This window comes from Monodon monoceros, unplaced genomic scaffold, assembly GCF_005190385.1.
Source record: "Monodon monoceros isolate NGI ecotype Baffin Bay Population unplaced genomic scaffold, NGI_Narwhal_1 Super_Scaffold_12, whole genome shotgun sequence".
In the NCBI taxonomy this organism is placed as follows: Eukaryota; Metazoa; Chordata; class Mammalia; order Artiodactyla; family Monodontidae; genus Monodon; species Monodon monoceros.
Window position 1 is genome coordinate 52265769 of NW_021703768.1, and position 24371 is coordinate 52290139.

At 33.4% G+C, this 24371-nt stretch overlaps 1 protein-coding gene across 1 annotated transcript in view; it reads right to left on the minus strand.

Annotated features, from left to right (window-relative positions):
* ADAMTS6 (ADAM metallopeptidase with thrombospondin type 1 motif 6) overlaps nucleotides 1-24371 on the minus strand; it is a 261001-nt gene that overhangs the window by 98730 nt on the left and 137900 nt on the right. Inside the window, exons 9-11 of the mRNA XM_029218816.1 lie at nucleotides 20383-20529; nucleotides 11755-11896; nucleotides 207-314 (exon numbers count right to left, since the gene is read on the minus strand). Of these exons, the coding sequence (XP_029074649.1) occupies nucleotides 207-314; nucleotides 11755-11896; nucleotides 20383-20529 (397 nt within the window). The remainder of the gene's footprint in view (nucleotides 1-206; nucleotides 315-11754; nucleotides 11897-20382; nucleotides 20530-24371) is intronic.

A 24371-nucleotide genomic window follows, 5' to 3' on the forward strand; every position in this document is an offset into this window, starting at 1 on the left:
GTGAAACTGACCCAGAAAATGCTCACTATACTTTCCTAAACAATGCATATTTGCAGATATCAAGATAATTCATTAGGCTAGGAATTTATTATTTTCTCAAGCACATTTTAATTAGTATGCATTATTTCCTAGTGGTTGAATATCAACACCAGAAATTTATCAGTTTAGTTTACATGTTAAATAGCTAATGAATCATTTGAGCTTACCCCCTTTTCAATATTCCCAGTTTGACAGAGTGTTCCCTCAGCTGCGGGAATACTGTTGGTGACACAGCGGTTGCTTTTGCTGAGACACCAGAGCTCTCTACACACTTCCTAGGAAAGAAGGCAAAAGCAAGTTGATCAGAAGTAGAGACTAAAATCATGTCCACTTTTTTATAAAAATACCCATAGTATATAAGCAATACTAAGCATTACTTGTCTCTTGCTGTTGTTGAAGCATCATAGATGAGGATTTTGGAGGTGGTCCTTCTGGAAGGTAGGTTACTCGTTTCATAAAATCATTTTAATATTTGTCTTTATGATTCTTATTTCAGTGGATAAAGTATATCTTAGTTTTTAATACTGATTAGAATCTTTTTAAAATAATGTGCAGAAATTTCATTAATAGAGAAGAGTAGTGAGAAAGAATGAATATGTAGAAAGGAAATATATGTTTATTACTCCCCAAAACATACAATAGCACAAACTTTCCAAATACTAATAGAGTGGCCAAGTAGGTGATTTCCTAGTCCTACTGAAATATTCAAATAAAGTGTATTTTTTAAAAAGAGAGAAAGAGAGAGACTATGGGAATGGACAGGAAGTGATTTATAAAATTCGTAAATGCCTAAAGAACAATCTAGCAATGTTATTTGCAGTTCATCAATGTAGCCCACTTTCATGAAAGGGAAATTTGGTTTTGAACAAATGCTGCTATTTATGTGCCATTTCCATAACTGATATATTTCAGATGTTATTTGGCGCTGTTTTGTCTTCTTTATTATGATTTCTCATTATCCCACCTCACCATGGGAGAATTACACTTATTGTAATGTTGGCAATATAAAATACCTCATTTTGTTCACACTTATATTAATCTATCAGATTTTAAAATAAGCTGTCCAACATATCCCAAAGTAAAGTCTTTGAACAGCCAAAACACAAATTGCTGTGAATACTCAAATTTTTCAGTTTATTGTTATATATGATCGTCGACTAGCATCATTACTGATATTAAAGGTTTTTAATTTAAACTGGAACCATTAAGTAAACAATATATATTTGCAATAAAAATATATTAATCTTTTTTTTTTTTTGCGGTACGCGGGCCTCTCACTGCTGTGGCCTCTCCCGCTGCGGAGCACAGGCTCAGCAGCCATGGCTCACGGACCCAGCCGCTCCACGGCATGTGGGATCTTCCCGGACCGGGGCACAAACCCGCGTCCCCTGCATCGGCAGGCGGACTCTCAACCACTGCGCCACCAGGGAAGCGCAAAATATGTTGATCTTGAATGTAAAGACACATTTATATATAACATTCAATTCTATTGCTATTATTCCCCAACTGCCCTTTTATTCTCAAAACATAATTGTAAGAACTTATGCCACATATCACAAGAAAAGAGTCTGTAACTGTGTATCGTGATAGGTATTAACTAGATTTATTGTTGTGACCATTTTGCAATATATACAAATATTGAATCATTATGTTGTACAACTGAAACTAACATTATGTTATTTGTCAATTATATCTTAATTAAAAATTTTTAAAAAGAATTTATGTCACTTAAACACAATTCAGAAATACAGCGGTAACATTGAATTCACTGGTTAACCATTACTACAAATGGAGATGCCTCACAGAGTATAGCAAAAAGAAAGAATCTATTTGGGTCCCTCTTTAGGGTGCTCCACTCCACCAGGCAGAGAAAGAGACATAAAATTTATATTAGACTTTTAAAATACTTTTCAAAATTTATATATCATATCTAATTTATTCATCTACTTTAAATTCCATGTGGAGAACTACTGAGCTAGAATAAAGTTAAAACATCAGAAAAGAAAAACATGTGCTGTGGATCATAATATAAAGATAAAACTTTCCTGTTCTTACAATCCAAGGTATTACAAATTCTTTCTTTCAAAGCTTCAGTTTCTGTTTAAAGAGAATATTATTTATACTACTTTATTCTTCCTTTTCTATAGGAGATGGTTTCTTACTATATGTTCCTAAATATATTCTCTTAGTTTATTTTAAAAGCAGTAGGATTACCATTTTAAGCTCTTAAAATATTATCCCATGTATCAAAAATATTCATATTCAAAGAGAAATATGTTCACAAAAACAGAGACGCATTGTTAGGACAATGTATTAGGAAATTGCTAACAAAATTATCCATAATCCTGGACCATCCTTTTGATATTTTATGATTACTTTAGACAGAAGTAAAAGAAGCCTAAAGTTTCTTTAGACAGAACTATGCAATGAAAATTCTATCATTGAAAAGGACAGTATTCATAGAACCTATTAGGAAAACACACTATTTAGTCAAGTTACAGAAACTCTATTTTCCAAAAATGCCTTGAAAATCTCTACCCAAAATGGCAAGTGCTCAAGATACTCTTTCCAAAACTTTAATCTCAAGATTCACAATACAGTCCTCTGATAAAGCCCTCTTATCCTTTAGGGAATGACACATTTTGAAAGTTTGATTCTTGCTTTTAAAAGATTTTATTATGTTAGTGGGCTCTCGGGGATTTGAATTCTGCTAGGGCATTAAGTTCTCTCAGATTGTTGTTTAAAGTATGGGACTAGAAATCTAAGGATGGGAAACACTCTCAAGATGTTAAGCTAGTCTTGGAGAAGACTCTGAAGAGTTTTCAAATAGATCTCTTATCTAGAATTTTAACTTGGTTAAGAAAGGTTTTGAGGGGCTTCCCTGGTGGCGCAGTGGTTGAGAGTCTGCCTGCCGATGCAGGGGACACGGGTTCGTGCCCCGGTCCGGGAAGATCCCACATGCCACGAAGTGGCTAGGCCCGTGAGTTATGGCCGCTGAGCCTGCGCGTCCCGAGCCTGTGCTCCGCAATGGGAGAGGCCACAACAGTGAGAGGCCCGCGTACTGCAGAAAGATTTTGATACCCCAATTAAGAATCCCAAGATAAAAAATATTCTCTTGGAAGACAAAAAACAAGAAAATTTTATTTCTTACCGAGAAAGAGGTACACTTCCTGAAAGAATCTGAGAACAATTTCATACTTTCAGAAATACCCTTCTTTCTCTAAACTGCTAGATCCTAGACCATGGTTGGTCAAATCATCATGCTGTACACCATAAACTTATACAGTGATCTATGTCAATTATTTCTCAATAAAACTGGGGAAAAAAGGTTTAAAAAAGCTGGGGGCTATGCAGATTTCAGTTCAATGTACAGAAAATCTTCCAAAAGTCAGACCTGAACAATCATAAAATAAAACTGAAATTTCCCATCACTGGAGATACTCCAGCATACACTAAATAACCTCTTAGCAGCAATGTTGTAGGCAGGAAAAAAAAGAAAGAAACTAACATTTTTTCAGGGTATACTGTTAATTACTGTGCTAGGCATCTTTGTATCTCATTTAATCATCATGACAATCTTCTTATCTTAGAAATCATGAGAAACTTACGTTCAGAAAGACTTAGCAATTTGCTTCAATCCTAACTAAATCTGGATTTGAATCAGCTGTCTGATATCAATGCCCAAAATATCTCCACACAATTAAGCTACTTTTCAGTTTCTTTTAAATGTATCAAAATTGAATAAAGTCATTGGCCAATTAAGGCTGATTAGTAAAGGTTTACTTGTATTTTAACATAATACAAAAACTCACTAAATGTTCGTAATATCCTCCTACCCTTTACCCGTATTTTAAAGGACGATATCTCAAATTAAGACTATTATGTACTAATTCATAATATATCCATTCAATATATGAGCTTAGGCACCAACTTATACATTATTATTATTGGAACTTCTAAATGTAACATCACCATTTAAGGATACTTTAACATACTCCTCAAAAGTGTTCCATGGTCTTCCAAAAGACAAGACATTTAAAACATTCCTACTTATTTAAAATTTTAATATCAACTCCCAGATTTCTATTCTATTTGATTTTTCAAATGAATGACACGGTTTGCAAACATTAATAACAATGAAAATATTAGCAAGTATAAATCATAATTAAAAATATATAGAGAGGGTTTTAAAGTAATTACCTAATGAAGAATAATTTACCTGATATTCAGAAAATAACTTTGTAAAGAACTGAACTCAGGCTCCTTTGATCAGACTAGAATAGTTGATTATTTTACAGTCAAAGACCCTTTCAGTACAATAAAAGAAATTAGGATTATCTTTTCTAATGTTTCCATTCTTTTCAAGTAACTATAGCTATTAAATGATGCTAAAAAATGGGAAGAAAAGCCCTTTGATTTACCTGGGAAAATTAAAATTTGCAGTTTACATAAGGGGGCAAGGGATATCATAAAAGCGCAAAACCATTTCACAACTATTGTATCATTAAGAAAGTAAAACAGTATATGAAGAGAAAATGGCATTTTTATTGCTAGATGGTTTTTGTTTTTTAATTTTTTAAACAACTGTAAAGATCAATAAAGATATACACACAAATGTTCTGCCCTTGGGAAACCCTAAAGCCTAGGCCATCTTGGGTCCTTGCTTCTGGATATGAAATATTCTCTTTGTCTTCATTATCCTATAGGTAATATCTCTCCACAGCTGTTTGGAATAAAGGATCATGATGGCCCAGGGGGAGAGCAGAGCACTGAAGAAGTCAAGAAGGAGCATCAGTGATTAGAAAGGTTACTTAGCATTGTATCACACAAAGGAAAATTGAAAACCAACATATGGTGACCCTGTGGCCTGACTCCAGGTATTTAGTAGTCATTTGAAGAAAGAGAATAATGCACCCTTATTTCAGCTTTAAATAGGTTAATCCTGTTACGTGGGTAATTTAAGTGCAAGAGATCCTAAAAAAGGCAAAAAAAAAAAAAAAAAGATTATATCTATCTATATTTTTTGTTATATATGGATTTTATATATACATTAAATACACACACATATATACATATATAAACAAAAAACTAATCTAGAAATGCAGATTAAAAAATTAATTATCAATTTGAAAGGGTTAAATATTATTAACTTGTTTTAAAAAAATACTTCTAAGAAGCAAACCCAGAGTAAAAACTACTGATCTCTAAGAACACAAATGATTATGAACCTATGATTTTGGCTTGAAATTCAAGGAAAAATAAAAATTACGTCAACTTCTTGTCAAGTATATGCCTGATATATATGTTTGGACTCCAAAAGAATATTGAGGTGTTAAAACAATTCCATACCTTTTATTCCCTAAGCCCATATCAAACCATATTGTAGAATATTTATGCTACCTTAAAATCCTCAAGAAAAGTGATTCTACAATCTCCCTCAGTACAAAATTTCAATATTTAATAACTTGAAATTCTTCCTACCACCTAATCTACAACCTTCCAGCTGTAAAAATTAAGGCGACTGTGTTTTTTTATGCTCTTGGTGGGGAAGGAGAACAATTTGTTACCAGGAATCAAACTACAATAAATGTTCCAAAGCCTGAAAGTGATTTTGAAGCCAACATTTAGTTTTCTTTTTCACAGGCTATTCAAACTCAATTTCTTTAAACTTCCCTTATATGTACTTCTAAGTATTTCACTATTATCCTCTCCCAAGTTATCTGCATCTCTTAAAAATAAAATTCGGGGGCTTCCCTGGTGGCGCAGTGGTTGAGAGTCTGCCTGCCGATGCAGGGGACACGGATTCGTGCCCCAGTCCAGGAAGATCCCACATGCCGTGGAGCGGCTGGGCCCGTGAGCCATGGCCGCTTAGCCTGCGCGTCCGGAGCCTGTGCTCCGCAGCGGGAGAGGCCACAACAGTGAGAGGCCCTAGTACCGCAAAAAAATAAAATAAAATTCGGTAGGTAGCCAACAGTACCCTAAAAAGACTAATAAAGTATTTGTATTGGAATGATTCTCAATCAGAAAGCAAAAATTACTTGAATCTTAGCTAACTGATAGTGATACAATAATAAACAAAAGGGAGTAACCATGAAAACATTAAAAACTGAGTCTAAGAGACAAAAGAGGTCTGTCTTAAGTATACTCCACAGGGATAATACCCTGATTAGAGAACTCAAATATCTTATCTTTAGCAGGTTACCCTTACTCCAAAGAGCTATACTTCAGGCAGACACAGCTTGATGGGATGCTTATTAAAGATATTAATTAACATGTTAAATAAAAATAATTTATACTATCCTGTATTTTAATTCTATGCTTACCAAAAAACTTTTGATAATAAATTTGTCTACCGGGTAGACTTCCTTAGGTAATAAAATGTTCAGATTTCAGTACAGTTGACTGAATATAAACAGAGAGGCTACATTTCTTACTATAAATTAATAAATCCAATTTTATATATAAACATATATATTCCCTTGATCTTTCATGTCTAATATTAGATACTAAAAATCTCTCATAACTTAAAGTATGGAACAAATGTAGTACACTTAGCCATTTACAGATTATTCTATCATTAATCACTTAATTGAGGTATGTAGAAGAGAAACATTAAAAAGTTTAATGATCTGTAAGTAAAATAGAGCACTTGCCACAAACATATTTCCCCTGGAAAGATTCAAAATGAATGAGAAGTCTTAAAGTTTCCAAAGTAATGTCATATTTTCTTTTTGTATGTTCTGTTTCCACCACAATACACTGGGATTCTGCAATATTAAAGTCAAAATTATGAAGCCCACATACTTCTGTACATAAACACCTCCATTCATTTCATAAAATTATGGAGCAGCACCCTTCCATAAAATAAGAGTAAATCTGCAATTCCCTAGAAAAACAAGGGCATTGCTATAAGGGAGTATTATCAGTGGCAGAGTTGCTTTAGTACTCTGTGTAGGGTGTTTTTGGAGGGGAAGAGAAAAGGGAAGGGAAGAGGACATAGATCACTTTACAAAAGTCATCAATTTTCCAATATGGTTTTCCCAGATTACAAAATCATATTTGTTTCCTAAGATAATGTGTCTTTGAAATTCCGTGATTCTCTGCACATCAATAAGTTATCTTGGTTTCATTCATTAAAAATCTTTCAGTAGTTTTCCATTGCTCTTAAAAACCTAGAATTCTTAACATGGCCTATAATTTGGATCCTACTCTTTTCTTGCCTCATGTATATGATGCTTGCTTTGAGAGCTTCGGCCTCACTGGCCTTCTCTCAGCTCTTCAAATACACAGCCTCATGGTCTTCACAAAGGTCCTCTCTCCTCTCTCTCTCTCTCTCTTTTTTAACACCTTTATTGGAGTATAATTGCTTTACAATGTTGTGTTAGTTTCTGCTGTATAACAAAGTGAATCAGCTATATATATACATATATCCCCATATCCCCTCCCTCTTGTGTCTCCCTCCCCACCCTCCCTATCCCACCCCACTAGGTGGTCACAGAGCTGATCTCCCTGTGCTATGCCGCTGCTTCCCACTAGCTGTCTATTTTACGTTTGGTAGTGTATATATGTCCATGCCTCTCTCTCACTTTGTCACAGCTTACCCTTCCCCCTCCCCACATCCTCAAGCCCATTCTCTAGTAGGACTGTGTCTTTATTCCTGTCTTGCCCCTAGGTTCTTCATGACCATTTTTTTTTTTTTCTTAGATTCCATATATATGTGTTAGCATACAGTATTTGTTTTTCTCTTTCTGACTTACTTCACTCTGTATGACAGACTCTAGGTCCATCCACCTCACTACAAATAACTCAATTTCATTTCTTTTCACAGCTGAGGAATATTCCATTGTATATATATGTGCCACATCTTCTTTATCCATTCATCTGTCAATGGACACTTAGGTTGCTTCCATGTCCTGGCTATTGTAAATAGAGTTGCAATGAACATTGTGGTACATGCCTCTTTTTGAATTATGGTTTTCTCAGAGTATATGCCCAGTAGTGGGATTGCTGGGTCATATGGTAGTTCTATTTTTAGTTTTTTGAGGAAGCTCCATATTGTTCTCCATAGTGGCTGTATCAATTTACTCCTCTCTCTCTTTGCCAGATAATTCTTCTCACTCATTTATTCACCAAATATTTTATGAGCTCCTATTATGAGGCAGGCATTGTGCTACTCACTTTATAAATAGCCATGAATAAATAGGCAGGCAGTAAGCAAGATGAACAAGTAAAATACATAGTATGTTAGAAAGTAACAAATGGTAAGGATTAAAATAAAGCAAGGAAAAATGAGAAGAAATGAGTGTGTTTGTGTACATGTGTGCATGCATGCATGCGCAATTTTAGATAAGGTTGTTAGGAAAGGCCTTACCTAGAAGATCACATTTAACTATTAACAAGCAATCAAATAAGCAAAATGATTATGGATTGTAATAAGTGCTATGAAGGAAATGAAAAGCATAATTTCCTTTATGCTTTAACTGGGAGCATAAATGTAAGTAAATAGGAGAAGCCTTTGCATATAGATGGATCAGAGAGAAACTCTCTCTGAAGAGAAACTGCATGTGAGCTGAGATTGAAGGATGAGAACGAGTCAAAATGTGACCCTTAGAGTATCTTAACATGGTCCCCAAAGTACAGATGGCTCAGATTCTCCTAAAGCACTATTAGCATATCAGCTATATAGGATGGTATCATGGATGACATAGATATTCACAGAGGAAAGGGAAACATGTATAGAATATCTGCCATGTGCCAGGTAAATGAAAAGCACTTTGCATGCTTGTCATACTCTTTAACTTTCTAAAGGTTTCAAGAACAAGTTAGCTGCTGTTTGCTGTAAAAAGTTGTTGCTGAGTAAAATCTGCTGGTGGTCAGTGAACATTTAGGTTGCTTCCATGTCTTAGCTATTGTGAATAATGTTGCAATAAATATGAGAACACACACTCAAAGATCCTGACTTCAATTCCTCTGTATACACACCCAGGAGTAGGAATCCTAGATAATATGGCAGTTCTAATTTTAATTTTTTGAGAAAGCTCCATATTGTTTTCCACAGTGGCTGCACAAATTTACATTCCCACCAACAATGTATAAGAATTCTCTTTCCTCCACATTCTTGTGAACACTAGTTATCTTTTTTCTTTTTATAATAACCATCCTAACAGGTGTAAGGTGATATCTCATTGCAGTTTTGATTTGCATTTTCCTGATGATTAGTGATGTTTAGCAACTTTTCATATACCTGTTCATCATTTGTATATCTTTTTTTGAGAAATGTCTATTCAGTTCCTTTGCCCATTTTTAAATTGAATTACTTGCTTTTTTGCTAAAACTGTAGGAGTTCCTTATACATTTTGGACATTAACCTGTTAGCAGGTATATGGTTCGCAAATAATTTCTCCAAATTCCATAAACTGCTTCTTCGTTTTGTTGACTGCCTTTGCTGTGCAGAGCGTTTTATTTTGATGTAGTACCATTTGTCTATATCTACTTTTGTTGCCTGTGCTTTTCATATCAAGAAATCTGCCAAGACCAAAATCAAGAAGATTTTCCCCTATATTTTCTTCTAGTAGTTTTATAGTTTCGGGTCTTACATTTGTCTTTAATCCACTTTGAGTTAATTTTTGCATCTGTTGTAAGATAAGGGTCCAGTTTTATTCTTCTGAATGTGGCTGTCCAGTTTTTCCAAAGCCATTTATTGAAGTGACTATCCTTTTTCCATTGTGTATTCTTGGCACCCTGATTGAAAATCAGTTGATCGTATATGCATAGGCTCATTTTTGGGTCTCTATTCTGTTCCACTGGTAAATTGCCAAATGTATATTAATGAACCTACTCACAAAGAATTCAGGCAAGATTTTTCATAACTACAGATGTAGTCATTGATAGTCCCCACAATGACCACATGACGGAGATGGAAAGCTGACCACTGCTGCAGCTCTGGGTCATTCTGCAGATCATTGTTTAAAATCTTCCCTGACATCATCATTAGAGACCTGCTAGTTGAAAGAGGGATCATTTCATGATGCTTCAACACCAAAATGTATCTCCTCACTAAAAGGCTACAGTGCTTTTCTAAACCTCCAGTGCTTGTGTTCAGCATTCATCTCAGGATACTACACTCAGATAGCCATCTAAATCAGGGCTGGTTTGTTTTTCCCTCCAGCTTCCATCAGAAGTATGACTTGTTTACCTGTCTGGATTCTCACCTTCAAAGCCACTATTATTTTCTAAAGTAGCATTTAGAATCATTTAAAATCTTAGGGATAATCCAGATAAAACACGTGTGTTTTGGGTGTGTGTGTGTGTGTGCTGTCAATTGTATAAACCCAATTTTTCAGGCACAAGCTTAAGAGATGTAAGTGGTTGTAAAGAATCTGTTACAACCCAAGAAACTCTGTTAGTAATATATAGCACTAAACGTAGATTAACATTTTCACTTGCTAACAAAGAAATGAGAGACCATAGATGAGAATAATCTAACAGAAAATCTGTAATCACATTTGATCATGAATTTCAACCTACTAAGCTACAAGTATATACAAAGACTGTGATTAAAGTTTGACTGACTTTTTCTGAGGGAAAAAGCAACCCAAGGGAAAAAAGAAACTAAAACCATACAGAAACAAGAAACAAGTACAGACTCTTCACAGAGAGACAAGAAATGCCAAAGTTTTACTCAAGGCTCTAGATCTTTAGATAGTTGCACACAATCTTTGAATCTAGTGCACAAAATGTGCTGCCAAAGCCTACTAGGAATAATAATATACTTGTCATTCAAGGAATATTTTAAAAAATCACTTTCTTTTGTACTGTACCCAAGAAGAATAATTGGTACAGTACAACGCATATATTGTTTAGTCTTAACTACCTTAAAACTTAATTCTTTTTATTGTTATGATTTTTAAAAAGGGATTTTAAATACACTACTTGCGTAAAAGTTGGAACTAAGCCTTAAACTTGCTTTTTAAATATATTTTCAATTTCTTGACAAACTCTTCATTTAAAAATCCTATTCTTTCACTCAACATGATTTTATTGTGTATCTACTATGAACATCTTCCTATATTAGACACTGAAATCTTTCTCTATGAAACTTAAAAAAGAATTTTTTTTTTTTACATTTTTTGAGATAGACACTGAGACTTTTTAGGCAGACAAGAAGAGTCAATCATTATACCTCCATTTTTTTCCATAGCAATTTTCCTTGTTTCCCTATTTGGGTTAATGTCATCTTGTCCGCACTCAGTTATCGTGTTAGAATGTGGGCAGTGGATAAAGCAACTTGAAATGACTCAATACTAAAAGTATAAGTTAAAATAAAGGCTCCGAGCCAAAGTAAAAATGCCCTTAACCCAATTATTAGAGTACCAGAAAAGGTGGGGAGTCAGGGAGGTTTCAAAATCGTAATATTTCAAAGGCAAACAAAAGTTGGTATTGTAAACTCAGAACTTAAATAAGGAATACGTTAGAAAATTTTAAAATTCTGCCCAGAACCCTCACAAGACATTTGAAACTTGTCTAATTAAGGATTACTCAAACATTTAGAAATAGATATTGTACAAATTATATCAGAAAAAGAGCAGTGTTAAAGGCCATATTTGTGTTAATACTGTTACCAGAGGTAAACTACATTCATTAAAATTCCATCTTAACAATTGTGTCATGAAAAACACATATAAATGACTAAACATAAGAATTAAGACTTCTTACCCCATATTTACATTGGCGGGATGTTGCTCCATACTGGAAACGGCATTGTTCATCAGCATCATACACCTGACCTGGGGCCACAGCTGGATAAAGAAAGTCACGCTTGGGAGGCTCATTATCAAGGCAAGTACCACGGCCTGAACTGTTCAACATAAAGGATCAAAGGAAATTAGGTACACTGTGGACTATTTCAATCACAGTTATGAAACCATGTGTTGAGCTCTTTGTTTTAATAATTGATGCATGAAAAACAATATATTCTACAAATAAATAATCATATGGCAAAATAGAATATCTTTACTAAAACTTGAATAAGAGCTCCAATAGTTTTTTTCCAGCACCAAGACACAATATAAGCATCTCACAAAACAATCTAAAAATGTCATGTTGGCCTTTAAACACTGATTTAAACTAATTTCTGAAGGAATCAAAACAATTTCATACTGCTCTAAGCTTCTTGTTTGTTTTCAGTGGAAATATAACCACATCTGGTAGTAGAATCAAAAACATAAAATGTGGAAAAAAAATTGTGGCTGTGATCCTTAAAGACCTAATCTATATACTTCCACCTTGGGCAGAACAAGAGATGCTGTGGTAAGACATGTCCAAAGCTTCTTGAAATATTTCAATAACAAATGGGCTGAATGACAGATGAGGCCAAGATCCAAAGTTGTCCTCTCAAGTATATTAGAAGTGTTTAGTCTCTCAAAAATTTCATATTTCATCTAGGATCATCAGAGTTGGAAAAGAGAATGTTCTCCTCTCTCTATAATTTCTGCTTTTCAAAGTATGCTTGCATTCAAACATAATATTTTAATTCAGTGGAACAAATAACATAAAGATCGCCAAAAGCCAGAGAGAATATCTTAGTTTAAACAGCTTTATACTTTGCTAAATATAATTGTTCATTTTTATTTACTCAGTGTGCATAAAATAGGACAGATGCTTTTTTACTTTCATTTCACATGTGAGTAAGTTAGAATTTTTAAAGAATTCCTATGCCAACATTTAAAAATTTTTTCCAACATTCCTGTCAATTGTGCCAGCACTTGTGTTTTTTTTTCCAAATCTTTTCCATCCACTTTGCCAAAGGAAAATAATTTCACAAGTAGAAGTTCCTCAACTATTATTTAGGACAGTACAAATTTTCATTTATAGGTAAGTAAGAGAGAACCATGCAAAATAATGTTTCATATTCACTTAAAATTTTATCATATTCTTAAAATGCAAAAGCAAATTTGTTAAATAAAAATGTATATTTGCACAGTAGCAAATAAATACTTTTAAAAAACTGAACCATACTATGCATAAGGTGATAGATTCAAAGACCCAAAGGATAGAAAATTATCTTCTTTATGCCCTTTTTCTTTCATTTATGCCCCTCTTGATTAATTTTTTAAACAATAAAAATATTTAAATGGAATATTAAATGTGGTACTGAATAGATGGATGTTATTATTGGCCATTATAATCATTTCATTTGTCACTGCTCTAGGTGTCTAACTAATAGAGAACAATTTTTTTCTTTTTTTTTTGAGAACAATTTTTTTTCACCCAACTATCCAGATTTCATGACAGACTGCTTTTTATTTTCTGTTTTTTGTACTTTTAGAAATTGTCATGTACCTCACCTCAGCAAGAAAAACTATTTCTAAGTGAATTTTAAAAATAGTAAGTTCTGGGCTTTCTTGGTGGCACAGTGGTTGAGAGTCCGCCTGCCGATGCAGGGGACACGGGTTCATGCCCTGGTCCGGGAGGATCCCACATGCCCGGAGTGGCTGGGCCCGTGAGCCAGGGTCTCTGAGCCTACGCGTCCGGAGCCTGTGCTCCGCAACGGGAGAGGCCACAACAGTGAGAGGCCCGTGTACCGCAAAAAATAAATAACTAAATAAAAAATAGTAAGTTCTTTTTATTTCATTATGTAAAATATATGGGTATGAAAATTTTAGGCAAATGTAATTCTACTAGTAAATTCAAAATTTTTATTAAGGTTAGTGATGAAGTGGTCAATGTGAAAAAGTATAATGGAAGAAGAATTTATGAGATAATTGTATTAGTAGTTTAATTTCCTAATTTTCCTCCTAAAATATTAGTTTCATGTCTATCTACAACAAAACTATAAAAGTCTATCTGAAAGGAGCTAAATATATAATAAAAATAAAATATCAAGCTAAGTTCTATATAAATCAATGGGAAAATTTTAAGCACTGAAGTACTTAAGTACAGGATCCTACAGATAAAAATTTGTCAATAGCATAACAAAGAAAGTATAAGATATATTCACCTAAGTGGCACCAACTCAAAATCCATTAAAAATTATTGTACATTATTACTTTTATTACTACAGAAAATTAACCTAAAAACTTAGAGGAAGAAGTATGTGGACCCCCCAAAAGAGTTTAAGATTGGGATAACCTGAGGATCCTGAGGAAAAAATAACCTGAGGAAAAAATTCTTTCCTGATAGCAAACTGAGAATTGGCTTAACCCAGGAGGAAGCAAGAATAATTGCTTCATTTAAAGTTCTTGTTCCCAGGTATTAATGGTCTTCAAATCACGGTTCACGTTCTGTAAAAAATACCAAATCAGATGACCACTGCAGGAGCCTCCAGACGACGAAGTAATGGCATGCACTGTGGTCACCTGTGAGAAAATTCTTCTGAGAAAGTCTATCCCAAAAGTGATTTGTGTTTCAATTCTTTGGAAATAACTATTGCTTTGTATTAATGTGGTCTAGTTAAATATCTAGACGTCTCGTTCTCTCTTCCAGTATATTTTTGCAGAAGAACAAAACACCGTATGAAATACAATAAGTGAAAAATTATATAGATCTTTAAATAATGAACATGTATTTAGGAATATGGCATCAACAAAGACCTTTTAAAATGGGTTTGGCTATATTTGTACAAAATATCAATGCCTGCAAGTCAAGCGTCTTACCTACTAGTATTGGCTCCAGGATACCAAGTGTGGGATACGTGCAAGGTTGATTTAAACTGTTTGTACATTTTGGGTAGAAAATGTACTACATATTTTCCTTCTAGTAACCATAAACATTACATACAGTAAAACCTTGATTAAAGTATTTGGGGGGTGAGATAGTTTTCATACTTTAATTGTTAACTGAGGGTTAAGCTACGAAAATATTTTTTTTTTGCATAATGTTACTAAAACCTGTCTGCCACTTTCCTGCTACTTTTAAGTAAGTTAAATCTATAGACCACAATTATTAATTAACTCTTAGAAGATAATAATTCTGGTTACGTTCATGCCTCTGTACCATCAATTACCATTATGAAATATCACAGATATAGGTATGGAAGGTAGAGGACATGAATCTGAGAGATGTATATATAACCCTAGGAGTGATTTTGTTTTTTTTCCTTAGAAAATTTCCCAGTTTTCAACCTCAATCATACTCCTCTTTGTTTCCCCAAGAATTAACAAATATTCTGATTTTTAAAATAATAATTTCTTTGGTTTTCTCAGTAATTATTTATCTCCCAATTATTCATCTGCCTGCTCTTGGATTCTATATAAAAGGAGTCATACTGTAGGTTTTCTTTTGTGACTTTATTCTTTTGCTCTGTATTATGAATGTGAGACACATCCATGTTGATGTGTTTAACTGTAAGCTGCTCATTTGTATTGTTCTTTGATATTCCATTTAAGACTATGCCACAGTTATTTATCCATTCTTCTATTAATAAACATTTAAGTTATTTCTAGTTTCTGGAAATTGAAAATTATGCTGATATAAACATTTTCGTATAGTCTTCCGGTACCAATGCTTTTCTTAAAAATATTAGATATGAGTTATTTTCTTATATTTTGTAATTGTCTCCTTTTAACAAAAAGAAGTTCTGAGTAATTTTTATTTAATCTAGGGTTCTAGTTAATCAATATACAATTCTTATGATACTGAGCCTAGGGTTATTTATGCTACTATTTTCAAATTAATAGTGGTAATATTATATATAAATCATCTTGAATTTTCTCATAAAATGCCACTTTTAAGTATAGCTGGTTTGTGCCCTGGTGTCATATGTGAATTTTTTCACTTAGAAAACATAAACCTCACTCATTAATAAATGAAATGAAGAACACTGTAGTTTCCATATATGAGATATTATTACAACTTACTGTTGTTAAGCATAGATATACTTGTCCTGAACAAAACTGTATACATAAAAAGTGGAACTATGATTAATTCCCTAGCAGCATATATTTCACAACTAAAAGTGCAATCCTGATTAATATCTACAGCATTATAGGTAATTATTGAATTAATACACTCTACTTTTGTTTATGCTTCTACGACAAGGCAAAAAAATGTCTATTAGTTTGAGACATACTTTTCCCTTGATTATGAAATTAGTAAATCAAAGTATGTTTACATTTCCAGAATCCTTGCAATATGATAGCAGTCATGTTTTATGTATTCTACTTCTAATTAGAGAAGTCTTATTTACATAGTTCAAAAATTAGCCTTAAAAATAGGTACATGAGCCAGAGTTGAGTCTTCAATGAAAATTCACAGATCCTTATGTAAAATACGGTCTGTTGGCTTTGTTTCCAGAACACATGAAGACATACTCCTAATTGAAATTTTAGATTTATTTTTCACTTAAACAATTATACTATAAAGGACAGACCTTCAGTCTACAACACAGTGGGTCAATTTAAGAAATAAATCTTTCTATATAACCCTGTACATATCTTAACAGTTTCTTAACAACAACAACAAAAAGTTAACAGATAATACCATCTCCTACTTTTTCCCACAAAATTGTGCTAATATACCTAAATTAAGCAAAAATGAATTAGGTTAACTCATCTATGGCAAGTCAAGTGTCTTACCTACTACTACATTCTCATAAACTGCTCTATCAATCTTCACAAAACTAATAATATTATTACCTTCTAAAATGAGTTACTCTAAGTCAGACCTTTCTTTCTTGCCCTCTATATGACTAGGATGCTTGAATACAACTGAACTTGAGGCTTCCAATATACAAACACTATTCTAGTAACGTTTACTAAGTTATGCTCTTTTTCTCCATATGTAGTTATGACTTATCAAAGATATTTATGGGTTAGAGTGAAGTCCCAAAATGTGTCAGATAAATGGAAGGAGAAATCTGTTTTGCTAAGCTGTTTTGGGGTTCCACATAAAAAAGAGGTCCCAACTATAAAATTTTTTTTCTCTCTAATAAATTATTGATAGTGACTTTCAAAGGTAATTGCTATAGAGAAACTGTAAGCACCTTGCTTGTCCTGTTCATCTTATATCACTTCTCTTGCAGCTCTACTTTTCTTCCTAGTTCATCTTCAACCATAATGTTGCTTCTCTTTGTTTTCAGCTTCCATCCTTTCTGTGAAAATGGCTAGTCTGTATTTAATTTGGAACTGTAGGACATTTTGCTATGGATCTCTGACAGTTCAAACAATATAACAGACTTTAATTTAAATAGAGCAAGAGTTGATTCACAGAGGCCCCAGGATTTTTGAAGACTATATGAAATTACTCTGTACTACCACTGAGTGGTGGAAAATGTATGAAAAACTGGCCTAAATTACTTCTGGCTGCCTTCCACTGCCTGGTAAATTAGCACACAGACATCAATGAGTGTGAGCCATAACACCAGGTTCATCTTCTCTAGTTTCTAAATAAATAAGTAAATAAATAAATAAATAAGTCCCGCAGGCAGATAGGAAGGACACTACCTGCAAAGCCGTCGTCGAAAACATCAGAAGCTGGCATAACACGTCCATTTTAACGGTAATGGGTTCTTTATTATTTAATCAGGACGGCTTCTGGGCGATTCATGAACCACTTATTGAATCACCGAGTTTAAGAAATCTGAAAAAAAATATTGGGAGTTGGTAAACACCATCTCCTGATTGATCAATAGCACCTAGTGTTTCAGAATGACACGAGAGACTTTTTACTCTATTGGCATTTAAAGGCCATAAAACTGTTTTCAGTTGAACATAGTGAATAGTGAATCTCTATAAATCATAGAAAGCTCATTGTTAAAATCCACCATCATCTTTGGCCTATACAGTCACTAAGTAGAGAAAAGTATGCATTCTGTTGGCTGGGCTGCAGTTCCTAAACAATTCATCTTTCAAGATTTCTTTTTCTTGAGAAGAGAAACAAAAATAAAATGTTATGACTCTTTTTGAGCCAACTATAAAACATAAATGTAATCTCAATCCCTGATCAAAATATCACTGTATTTTTTAAAATATCACACATAGCTGTTAAAGCAATTAAGTCCACTGCATTAATAAAGAGGAAAAAAGAAATTCAAGAAAGTTACTATTATGTCTTTGTGCTCCAGTGAACTGACCTTTTAAAAGGGCCTTGTGTTTAAAAAAACTTTATTGCTTGGTCAGATTACAGAGTTGTTCAGTTTACTATTAAAGAGGGAAAAAAAAGCACCAACTTTCCCCAAAATCTCTACCCATTGTCTTTCACATCTATCTTTTACTAATGGCTTTAACTTTGTGAGCATTCCCATGAGGATGCACAACAGAAATATTTTTATAAAATACAGGATAATTAAACCCATGACAACCCTGTCAACACTAATCATGCTTACACATAGAAAATGCAAAGAGGCAATAAGGCTTCCATAATACTTTTTGGATTAATTCTTTCAATTAATTCAATCGAACACTTTATTGCAACTAGTAATAATTTTACATCTCTGACAAAACCAGTGGTGATTTCTTGACTGTATTTTATCAGCAATTTAGGGATTCCCTTTTGGAGTTTAACGGCCTTCATAGAGCTTTAACTAGGCAGGGTCTGGCAAGAAATCAAAACCGGTCCTTGTATTTAGCATACAGAGATTGTCCTAGCAAATGGGCTGTGCAATAGAAACAGGATAGAGGAGAGAGAAATGGTACTTGGGGAAAAAAAAAAAAAAGCAAGCGGAGGAAAGCCTTCAAAAATCCACAGGAATACTGAGCATGCATACAGTTTGTCTTTCTGGTGGTAGACACTAAGACTCCATTATAAAAACATGAGCCAAGTCAAGGGAGAAATTCCAGACTGGCTTGACTTCTGGGGAGAGTAGATCTTCAACAATGTTTAATATTTAGGTTATATGATCTTGTTAAAAACATCTCAGAAAATGATATTGCTAGTGCTTTCTGTTAATTACTACCAAAAGATGTCAAACAAATTCTCTGTGGTCTATCTTTATAGCCCTTTACCCAGTTTTGGCACAAGGCAAGTACAGTGTTATAATTAATCTATTACTAACATTAAAAATTGTTAGGTTATAGTATGGTTATTCAGAAGAGCTACCTTCTAAAATAAATTTCTAATTCCTTCAATTTCATCATCACATTAATTAATTCAAAAGAGCCCATTTTAAACATTTATCTTTTGATCTTTGATTGAGTAAAGCATTGTGCTAGGTAATTGAAAACCTCTTGTTTGTGGCTTTTAAAAATATGTAACTATAAGTTTTAAGAATATAATCTGGCTATTAGCAGATATGAACCAAAATTTTAATGAATAGTGTTGCCCTATATAACCTATCTGAATTCTAAAATTTTACACTATAATCATGTTAAGGTGAACTTTGAACAAAGACAATTTTTAAAAAGAATTTTTGTTGCTTGCCTGTACTTTATGTATGACTCACTTTTTCACAAAGTATTTAATCTCTCCTCCTCAGAAAAAAATGGCACAAAATAGTTGAAGGTAATGATAGAGCAATAGTGCTTAAAACCTTGATATTATTTAAAATAATACTATACCACTTAATGAATGTCTATTAAGTGTTTTATATACATTACAGTGTTATACATAATTATTTACATGACAACCTGATGATGTGTGTATTACTACCTAAATTCACTCAACAAATGAGGTCACTGAATATTAGGAAGGTTAAGTAATATGTCCAAGGTCACACTGTTAGGAAGTGAGACCTAAGTCTATCAGTTTCCAAAGTCTAATCCTGGAGCCCGATGCAGATGACATGTGGAGAAACATCTGCTTTCCTAAACATAGTTATACCTGAGCTAATTTATATTCTTCATACTTAAATAACCAGACTCTTGGAATATATGTTAAAGGACCAGCAAAGAAGTTCTCAAACTGTAGAAAAGATGAGTCACTATAATAAATTTTCAAAGACAAATTTTCATTTTCTCATTTTCATTTCCTGGGCGTTGGTTTTTTGTTGTTGTTGTTTGTTACTATTAGATACTTTGGCATTCCTATAGAACTTAGTGTTTTTACCAACAATGTGAAATATGTAATCACTGAATTAAAGCTTGGCTTATGCGCTATTAAATTATATAAATCTAAATTCTTTCTGATATTGCTTCCCATTTATTTAACATTTCTAACACTCACATCATCAACCCCTTTTACAGCCTCGCTTCAGTTCCCCTAATCTGTTCAGTTTGTGTTCTGTTTGAGTATGCAGGAGAAAATTTGCCACAATGATATAGTAAAGTATTTTGGGAACAGCCTGAAATATGGGAACACTGGGCCCTATAAAAGTTACTCATTATGCAAAGTTTGAAGCACTACATATTAGGCTTCTATCAATGGCTTACTTCTGGAGCAATTCATCATCACTCTCCAGAGATTACTTACTCTAGAAAGCTGGTGATATAGTCTCGACTGCAGGCAGACCAGGAAAAGGGATTGGTATTTGCAGTAATGTGAGCTGCCATAAGTTTTGCTGCTTCATGACCTTTCGTCCCACAAGAATTTCCAATTCCATCATGGTTCATACCAAAACTGTTTTAACAAGGAAGAAACATAAGAAACGTAAAAGAAAAAAAATAAGAAAAAATAAAACAAACCCTCAATACATCCTTTATTTCCTTATTTGATCATTTATTAGCCTTATCAACATATGGCTTCCATCAAGATAGACCAGGTCCTCTAAGGAAATATAGAATTAATGTTAAAGAGATTAAGGAATAATTCAATGATACAATATATTTCTAAATCTCTTTAAATTTATCATATACTCTCAAATGTTATCTCATATGATACAGTCTCTCCTTGAACAGAGAGGGAATATATATTAATTCTAACTTTACAGATGAGAAAAACTGAGATTTACTAAAGATAATTAACCTATTAAAGATCACACAGTTAATAAGTGTTGAAATTGTTAGTAGAACCTACCTCTAACATGCTAGAGTTCAAGCTACCTCACTTGCTGAATCCAAAAGCGAATTATGAAAAGATAGTTACGACCCATGGAGTTCTAGGTTATAGGCCAAACATAAAAGTCCTTTTTCTTATTAATATGGATAAAGGGGAATTAAATACATTATGTAATTTATGTTTGTGTGTGTATGTGTCTTCAAAACACCTTTTGAAAAATCCTGATACATTTAAGGATTATGAATATAGCCTTTTCTTTACCATGGCCTCCCTGATTTTTTAAAGCTTTTTTTTGTCATTTTTTCCTGTGTCCTGTAGCCATGCTTAGTGTTATCAATGTGATTTAAAAACATATCTCAATGATAAATCATAAAATTTTTCTGTGGATAAATGGATAAATGGAAAAATGGATAAATAAAAAAGGATCTACGTACTGCATATGAATAAATTTAAGCCTTTCATCACAAATAGCCAGAAGTTTAGGTGAAAATCACTAAAAAAATCCTTATTGTGTCCACTGTGACATTCTAATAAATGCACCATGATATGTGTTCAAGGGAATAAGTAATTTGTGTGACATGAGTATAATACAGATAAGAATAGTTGCTGGAGAAAAATTTGGAGAGATAGTTGAGAACAGATAACACAAGATAATAAATGAAAGTAAATACTGATACTTTTGGCAGTGTACAGACTTTGAAGATTTGTCAGAAAGAGCAACTGAAGATTTCTGAGTAGGAAAATATGGAATTGACCTGTATTTTAGACAGATCATTATAGTAATTTTGTGGTGGAAACAATAGAGTGGAAAGAGAATAGAGCCAGGGAGCACAGAGAGAAGATGATACCCAATTCAGAAATGATGTAGGTCTGAACTAGGGCACGGGATAGAGAAGTGGGATTAGATTTGAGACATGTTCAGGAAGGTGAATGAACTGGCCTTCATAAATACAATATAAAAGAGCTATAATAAAGACATATAATATGTCCGTGTATGGCGGGAGGAGGGAGGAGGAACTAATAATTCAGGTATAGGGACTAACATAAGCAAAGGAAGAGAATCATATGAGAGCCCTTCCACATAACCAAATAACCTTCCAAGAACATCAATACTTAGTCTTCTTGTGTTTGACATCAACACACTCAAGTCAACCTCTTCTAGGAACATAATGGTGGAATTTACTGTTTGTTGAATTAGACATATATTCTGTGAAAACAATCAGCTATAGATTTACATTAAAAATTCCTCACTATAAATTTATAATTCAATAAACTTAATATTCTACATTTCTCTCAAAGGTTGATGCTATGATGTGATTACTACTATGATTCTTTTCAAATGATGATACTGATAGCTTAAAAAATATTATTTCCTTTTAGTAGTAGTCTCATACAAATCTCTGAGTAATATTAAGATAGCTGTAGGCAGACACAGATAGCTTTCAGAAAATCACTTTTGAGATTCCCAACTTCCTTACTTACTCTTTTCTAAAAAAAAAGTAAAGCTTCTTTTGAAATCATATTTCTCCCACGTTATAAAAGAAAGACTTATCTTTCAGTTACACATAATTTTACAATAGTTCATTGCCTTTGGCTATAAAAAATGGGTGTCAACTGGAAACATTTAGGGTCAGCACTGAGAAAAAGAATGACTACATTCAATGACTACATATGTTATATGTAGTTTCTTGTTTTCATCAAGTTTATAGGAAGATATAATCAAATTAACAGCTGATGGGTTGTTAAAAAATTTGATGATAGATCACCATGGTTACGTTTTGACAAAGAATTCAAAAGGAGCTCAAAGAACTGAGTGATATTTCTATAATAAATTCCTTTCATCTTATCTATTTACATATGTGATCCAATTTTCTCAACATTCACATCTATAGAAACAAAATAAAGAAATCGAATTGGTGCTAAAATCCTGCCTCATTCTAGCAGTAGTGAAGTAACGGCAATAATTGAAAATATACATTTAAAGATACATCTTCTAACAAAAACTTTATTTTTATATTTAATTATTAAAATTCATAATATGTATATATTCTTCTAATCAATTATTAACTAATAATTGTAATGTAATGAACATATAATTCAGAAAAATATTTTTTATGATCACAGGAAATTTTAAAAATGTAATTGCAACTTAAATTTTTTTGTTACAGAGATATTTGATATAATTAAAAATACTTTTAAGCATAAAAACACATTTTAAAAGTATATATTAAGAAATATTAAAATATACATTAGGATTGATATTCTGGGAGGGAAAGGAAGAGCAGACATATTGAGTTAAAGGAGGGAAAAAATATGCAAATTTTGGCTATAAAAGAAGAAGCTGTTAGTGTATTTTTTAAATAATCTTTTAAAAAAATATTTATTTATTTATTAATTTGGCTGCACAGGGTCTTAGTTGCAGCACGCGAGATCCTCATTGCCGCATTTGGAATCTAGTTCCATGACCAGGGATCGAACCTGGGTCCCCTGTATTGGGAGCACAGAGTCTTACCCACTGGACCACCAAGGAAGTCCCCTGTTAGTGTATTTTTAAAATGCATAATGATGGTTACCAAATTGCTATGGCATTTAGATTCAATCAGGTATATTTAAAGGAGGTTTTTATTTTTTACATACTAATTTTTGCAGTAGTCTAGAAATTCTATCCTTTGCAATTAGTTAGACATAAAAAATGTTGGACATCAACTGAAAAATAAACAATAGGGTACATAGTTTTTAAAACTTCAGAAGTATAGGGAGGAGATATGGGGATATATGTATATGTATAGTTGATTCACTTTGTTATACAGCAGAAACTAACACACCATTGTAAAGCACCTATACTCCAATAAAGATGTTAAAAAAAATTCAGAAGTATATATGGGAAAAGATTTAAAAACTAATGAACTCAAGTATCTGAAGAAGTAAACCTTAAATTCTATTTCTACTTACAATCCTTATAGTTTAAATGTCAGATGCAGAAAGCTGTCTTAAGGATTTCCGTTTCAGGTGTCTAAGAGAATGTATACTTTTGCAGCTTATATTTAAAACATAAGAATTCCCAGAAATGACCTGACCAATGTCAACTAGTTCACTAACAGTGACACAAAGTGAAATGGGAGTTTACAATTGCCGTTTATGACATCAGCTTCAAAAGATTCCTCTAGGGCTTCGCTGGTGGCGCAGTGGTTGAGAGTCTGCCTGCCGATGCAGGGGACACAGGTTCGTGCCCCAGTTCGGGAAGATCCCACATGCCGCAGAGCGGCTGGGCCCGTGAGCCATGGCCGCTGAGCCTGCGCGTCTGGAGCCTGTGCTCCGCAACGGGAGAGGCCACAACAGTGAGAAGCCCGCGTATCGCAAAAAAAAAAAAAAAAAAAAAAGTTCCCTCTAATACACTGACCAGGCCAGAGAAAGACAGTGTGTGTGTGTGTGTGTGTGTGTGTGTGTGTGTGTGTGTGTGTGTG